The sequence below is a fragment of the Taeniopygia guttata genome, chromosome 2, assembly GCF_048771995.1.
Source record: "Taeniopygia guttata chromosome 2, bTaeGut7.mat, whole genome shotgun sequence".
Classification (NCBI taxonomy): domain Eukaryota; kingdom Metazoa; phylum Chordata; class Aves; order Passeriformes; family Estrildidae; genus Taeniopygia; species Taeniopygia guttata.
The window spans coordinates 69,726,946-69,733,194 of NC_133026.1; the positions used below are offsets into that span (position 1 = coordinate 69,726,946).

General features: G+C 57.4%; 1 protein-coding gene across 1 annotated transcript; it reads left to right on the top strand.

Annotated features, from left to right (window-relative positions):
- The first annotated feature begins 907 nt into the window (after window positions 1–907).
- SOX4 (SRY-box transcription factor 4) lies at window positions 908–5,830 on the top strand. The gene has a single exon (XM_030265574.4). The coding sequence runs from the start codon at window positions 1,883–1,885 to the stop codon at window positions 3,182–3,184; it is 1,302 nt and encodes a 433-aa protein (XP_030121434.1). The 5' UTR covers window positions 908–1,882; the 3' UTR covers window positions 3,185–5,830.
- Window positions 5,831–6,249: the final 419 nt, after the last annotated feature.

Here is a 6,249-nt window from a genome sequence, read left to right on the forward strand (position 1 = left end):
CCCCCGGTCGCAGCCTCTCCCCGGGATCAGGCGCCTCGGTGGGACCGCGGCATGCGGGAGCGGCAGGTAGCGAAACGCAGGAAAGGGGTCGGAGGGTAAAAACGCGGTAAGGGCAACACCTCCTCGCTCCGCGCCGGGGAATTCGGGACGGGTGGCAGCGGCTGCTCAGAGCCCTGCCCGGCGAGGGGCCCGGCGCCCCGCGGGAGGTGCCCGCCGCCAGTCCTGTCCCACCCCCTGCGCCGCTCCGCTCCAGCTCCGTGGCGGAGGGGGCGTGACGGCAGCGCCTTGCGGGCGCTTCTCCAGGCCTGGCGACCCCTCCGTGACACTCCGCGTGTGGGCGTGGGGACGGGCACGGGTCGCCCTCCGGCATTCCCCGGGCCGCGCTGCCCGCTGGGCGTGCGGCGGCTCCGGGGCGGCAGGAACACCCTCCCGGTCCTTTGTGCGGGCAGGTATCCCCGCTCGCCGCCCGGCAGCCACGGCGCGCGGGGGCGGGACGCCTTGATCCCCCTCTCTCCCTTTCTTTCTCTCTTCTTCTTTTTTTTTTTTTTCTTTAATTATTTATATTATAATGATTTTTGCTGATTTCCTGATTTTTTTTTTTCCTCGGCAGGGAGGAGGGGAGGGAGGAGCGCGGCCGGGGGACGGGGGGGGGGTCGCGGGCACGTGCGCGGCGAGGCGCGGGGCGGCGCGCGGAGCTGCCCTCCTGCCCCTTTTAAAAAGTTCGCCCCGCCGCCGGGAATGAGGTCAGCGCGGGCGCTTCCCATTGCACGCGGCCATTATTACCGCTCCGCGCCGGCCGCCAATCCCGGGGAGGCGGGCGGGGCTTGGCACGCGGAGGGCGTTGGATACAGCGCGCGATTGGCCGCGGGGCGGGCTGCGAAAGGATAAAGCGGCGCGGGGCGGGCGCGGGGTCCGCTCTCAGCTGCGGCCGGCGGAGCGCGGCGTGCGGGGGGCGCGGGGCAGCGCCCGGCGGGCGAGCGCGGGGGGCGGCGACGGCTCCGCGGGGCTCCGCGCGCGCGGAGCAGCAGCAGCACCGCCGTCGGCTGAGGAGGAGGAGAACGGAGCTGGGCGCCCGGCTCGCCGCTCTTCCTGCCGGGGACGTACACACTCGTTCATGCACGAGCGCTTTTTTATTTTTCTTTTTTTACGGCGATTTTTTCAATTATTATTATTTTTGCCTTCTTATTTCTTTTCCTTTTTTTTTTTTTTTTTTTTTTTTTTTTTGCCTTATCCTGAGGGGTTTCCTTGTCGCTCGGTACTCGCAACTGCCAAATCCAACCTGCACAAACTCCTTGCCGTCGACCCCGCCGCCACCACGGGTCCTGGAGCCGGGATTTTCGGGGCTTCGGGGGCGCGCCGCCTCCCCCCTCCCCCGCGGCGGTGCACGCTGGCCGTGCCCAGCGCTGAGAGACTTTCGGCGGCCGGAGTGCCGCTCTCCTGAAACGCCGCGGGCAGGCAGAACGCGCTTGTGAACTGGACCAGCTGCTTCGGGGAGGGGGGAAACCCGATGTGGTGAGGAAAAAAGCAGACCGACACCCCCCTCCAAAAAAAAAACCCAAAACCAAACCAAAAAAGCCCTAAAACACCCCAAGAAAAAAATTAGCAAACTTGGACGGGCGGCTCGCGGCGCTGCTTTTGCAGAAACTCTAGTCTGACCGCGCGCGGCCCCGCCGCTCCTGCTCCTGCCGCCGCTGCTGCCTCGAGGGGGAGAGGACCGCGCCGCCGGGGACGAGGCGCCGGTGTGGAAGTACAAGTGGTGCGGGGAGCGGGGGCGCGGCCGCGGGGGGCTGCGCCGTCCCGGTGCCGCTGTGAGAAGTTGCGTGCCCTGCCCCGCGCCGGAGCGGCGCTGAGCCCCGGCGAGCCCCCCGCCGCCGCCGCCGCGATGGTGCAGCAGACCAACACGGCGGAGAACACGGAGGCGCTGCTGGCCGCCGAGACTTCTGACTCTGGGGCCGGCATCGAGCTGGGCATCGCCTCCTCCCCGACGCCGGGTTCCACCGCCTCCACGGGGGGTAAGGCGGATGACCCGAGCTGGTGCAAGACACCCAGCGGGCACATAAAGCGGCCCATGAATGCCTTCATGGTATGGTCACAGATCGAGCGGCGAAAGATCATGGAGCAGTCCCCCGACATGCACAACGCCGAGATCTCCAAGCGCCTGGGCAAGCGCTGGAAGCTGCTCAAGGACAGCGACAAGATCCCCTTCATCCGGGAGGCGGAGCGGCTGCGCCTCAAGCACATGGCGGACTACCCTGATTACAAGTACCGGCCCAGGAAGAAGGTGAAGTCGGGCAACAGCTCCGCCAAGCCCGGCGACAAGGCGGACAAGGGCGGCGGGGGCGGCGCCGGCGGGGGCAGCGCGGGCGGCGGCTCCGGCGGCCCCGCGGCCCCCGCCAAGCCCGCCCCGAAGAAGGGCGGCGGCGGCGGCTCCAAGCCCTCCCCCGCGGGCGGCGGCGGCGCGGGCGCGGGCGGCAAGCCCCACGGCAAGGCGGCGGGGGGCAAGGCCGCTCCGTTCCCCGGGGAGCCGTCGGCCGCGCTGCTGCCGCCCGAGCACCAGGCGCTCTACAAGCCCCGGGGGGCGGCGAGCGCGCCCTCGGGACCCGGCAAGCCGCTCGCCGAGAAGAAGCTGAAGCGGGTCTATATCTTCGGGAGCGGGCAGGCGGCGGCTGCCTCCGCCTCCCCCGGCGGCGCCGTGCCCGGCAGCCCCACGCTGAGCAGCTCGGCGGAGGCCGGCGACCCCTTGAGCCTCTACGAGGAGGGGGGCGGCAGCGCGGGCCGGCCCGACGGGGACTGCGGCGGCGTCGCCTGCCCCTCGCCCTCCGGCTCCGGCTCTCCCTCGGATCACCGCAGCTACACCAGCTTGCGCTCCTCCTCCCCGGCCCCCTCGACGGCGCATTCCTCCTCCGCGTCCTCCCACTCCTCCTCCTCTTCCTCCTCCGGCTCCTCTTCGTCGGACGACGAGTTTGAGGACGACCTCTTGGACCTGAACCCCAGCCCCGGCTTTGAAAGCATGTCCCTGGGCAGCTTCAGCTCCTCGGTGCTCGACCGGGACCTGGATTTTAACTTCGAGCCTGGCTCGGGCTCGCACTTTGAGTTCCCGGACTATTGCACGCCGGAGGTAAGTGAGATGATCTCGGGGGACTGGCTGGAGTCCAGCATTTCCAACCTGGTCTTCACTTACTGAGGCGAGAGTCGGGCCCTGCAGGAGAAGGCACCGCCGCGCGTGGCTGTCGGCAGGACTCGCCCACCCCGCCGGGCGCTTTTGTGACTTTCTCTGTTTTGTTTGGTGTTTGTGTTTTAGGGGTTTTTTTGGGGGGGGAGGAAGTGTTTTGTTTGTTTCTGGGAAGGGACTGTTGAAAGACTGCTTCTTGAGCTTGGGAAAGGAGCGGGATCGCCCTCTCCTTGCGGAAAGGCCAGCAGTCCCCTTCCTCCGGCTGCAGACGGACCCGCACACACCCCCTCCGAGAGAGGAACCTGACGGTGCTTTTTGAGAGACTGGCGGCAGCGAGACGCTGTCCTTTATCCTTTTTTTATTTCCTGAAAAGAGAGACAGAGAAAGGGGGAGGAAGGGGAAACCACACACACCTCTGGGTTCTTTGTTATTGCCCATTTTATACGAATAAAGAGGGGGGACGATGCGTTGTGCTGAGCGCACACTGGATGTCTTGAGCATTCGCCCTTTCCAATGAAAGAGCGATCAGAACTGCTTGGAAAAAAAAAAAAAAGAACAGAAAATCCACCCAAATCCTTTGCAAGGTTCACATTTGTGAGGGGAAATCCTGTCCCGGTTTCTTCTGCGGTGAGAAGAGGCAACAGTGCTGGGAGGAGGAGGAGGAGGAGGTGGATGGAGCTGGACTGAGATCCTAGTTAAGCGGAGAAGAGCCAGACTTACACTTGAGAGCTGTCTTGGAAGTACGGTGGGGGTAAATAATAATAAACCGAAATGGATTTGCACGTACAGATAAGGTGGCATCAGCGCTTTTCTCAGTCACCTCATGTAATATGTAGAGAGAGAAATAAGGCTGAAACTTCAAGAACACTGAAAACTTCTTTTGAAACAGAGACCGAATGGAAACAGTTTGTGTCATGACATGGTACAGGGGAAACTGAGGGCGATGGCTTTTGCAAAAAAAAAAAAAAAGAAAAAAAAACAAACCCGAAAATACAAAAAAAAAAGTAGTTTTTTTCTTCTTACTCAGAATCGTGATGGTGTTGGATTATTTCACTGGTGGGGTTTAATATAGCATGTTATACTGTCTATCTTTTTCAAGATTCCTGTAAGACTGTTGAGCAGTTTAAAAAAAACAAAACTAGTGTTAGGATAATATAAAAGCAGATAGATGGCGCTATGTTTGATTCCTACAAAAATATCACCAGCTTTTTTTCATTCTTAACTCTTTAAAGGATTCAAACGCAACTCAAATCTGTGCTGGACTTTAAAAAAAATGAAAATTCAGGACCAAATTTTTTCTCAGAGTATGTATGTGTTTGTTCCTTATAGCTGTAAATGAAAAGACTGTTTTTTCTCACCGATGCTTCATCCTCGTATTTTTTTTTTTCTTGTAAATGTAATCGGATGCCATTTTATAAGTGGACGTATTTATACTGGCCAAACATTTTTGACTTTGTATTTCTTTGTCCTTTTTTGGTAGTTCTCGTTGTTACCCGCACCATTTTTATGTCTCCTTCACTGAAGGGCTAGAGTTTTAACTTTTAATTTTTTATATTTAAATGTAGACTTTTGACACTTTTAAAAACAAAAAGAGAAGAGAGATGAAAACGTTTGATTATTTTCTCAGTGTATTTTTGTAAAAAATATATAAAGGGGGTGTAAATCGGTGTAAATCGCTGTTTGGATTTCCTGATTTTAACAACAGGGCCGCTGGTTAGTATCTCACACACGTGTGCGCGCTCACTCACACTCTCACACACCCACGAATCAGCCCCTATTTTGTCCATGTTTACACTCCAATCTGCAGGCATCTTAAAGTGACAGCATCCCTCACCGCCCCCTCGCTGCCCGCTCCGCAGCCCCCCGCCTCTCTGCGGAGGGGCGGATGGGGGCCCGGGGGAAGGGATTTACACTGTATGCTACCGTTTTGGGGAGCCACCTGCCCCCGGATGAAGTGAAGCAACTGGTGCATTTACACAGAAGGGATCCTGTACCTTTAATTTGTAAACCACATCTTTTGCACTTTTTTTCTAAGCAAAAACGTGCCGTTTAAACCACTGGATCTATCGAAATGCCGGTTTGAGTTCGCGACACTATGTACTGCGTTTTTTCATTCTTGTATTTGACTATTTAATCCTTTCTATTTGTCGCTAAATATAATTGTTTTAGTCTCTTATGGCATGATGATAGCATATGTATTCAGGTTTATAGCTGTTGTGTTTAAGATGAAGAAAGTGAAAACATCTTTGTACATTTAAGTCTGTATTATAATAAGCAAAAAAGAAGATTGTGTGTTTATGTATGTTAATATAACATGACAGGCACTAGGACGTCTGCCTAATGAGGTGGTTCCGTTAAGGGTTTAACTTTTTTGTTCTTTTTTTTTTTTTTGTTCTTTTTTTGGTCATCCATCCTGTGCAATATGCTGTGTAGATTTTTTTTTTTTTTTTTTTTGGTCTATGGTCACCCACAACACAACGTGGGAAAAGGAAAAAAAAAAGAAAAAAAATCATGCCAGCTAACCATGTCAAGTTCACTGCCTGTCAGATTGTTGATATACCTTCTGTAAATAACCTCTTTTTTGTTTTGTTTGTTTTTATTTTCCTTTTTTTTTTTTTCTTCGGGAAGGAAATAAAATCAGCTGGAACTGAACCCTAACACTGGGCTGCTCTTGTCATCATTGCTATGCCCCCAGCCCCCTCGGGCCAGGTGTGTTTTGTCCCTCCGGACGGCGGCGGCCGGCCCCGCCGGGAGGGGCCGGGGAGGGAGGAAGGGGCGGCCGCGTTGCCGATCCGCCCACCCGGGAACGGGACCGGGCCCGGGCCCGGGGAGCGGCGGTAAGGGCTGCGGGGCTCGGACTCGGCGGCTCCAGGGCATGGGGGTGCCGATCTCCCTTCGCCTCCCGGGGCAGCTCGCCCTGGCAGACCGCGGGTTGAGATTATTTTCCCTTTAAAGAGAGTCCCCCTCCCCTGATGTTTTCTTTTCTGACCCGGCGGCCGGTGCGGACGAGCCAGCGGTACTGGGGCCCGGCCGCCCCCCCCCCCCCCCCCAATCCAAAATAGTTTCTCCGGGGCACT

Coding starts and splice junctions, on each gene's coding strand:
- SOX4 (XM_030265574.4), top strand. CDS start 1,883: ATGGTGCAGCAGACCAACACGGCGGAGAACACGGAGGCGCTGCTGGCC.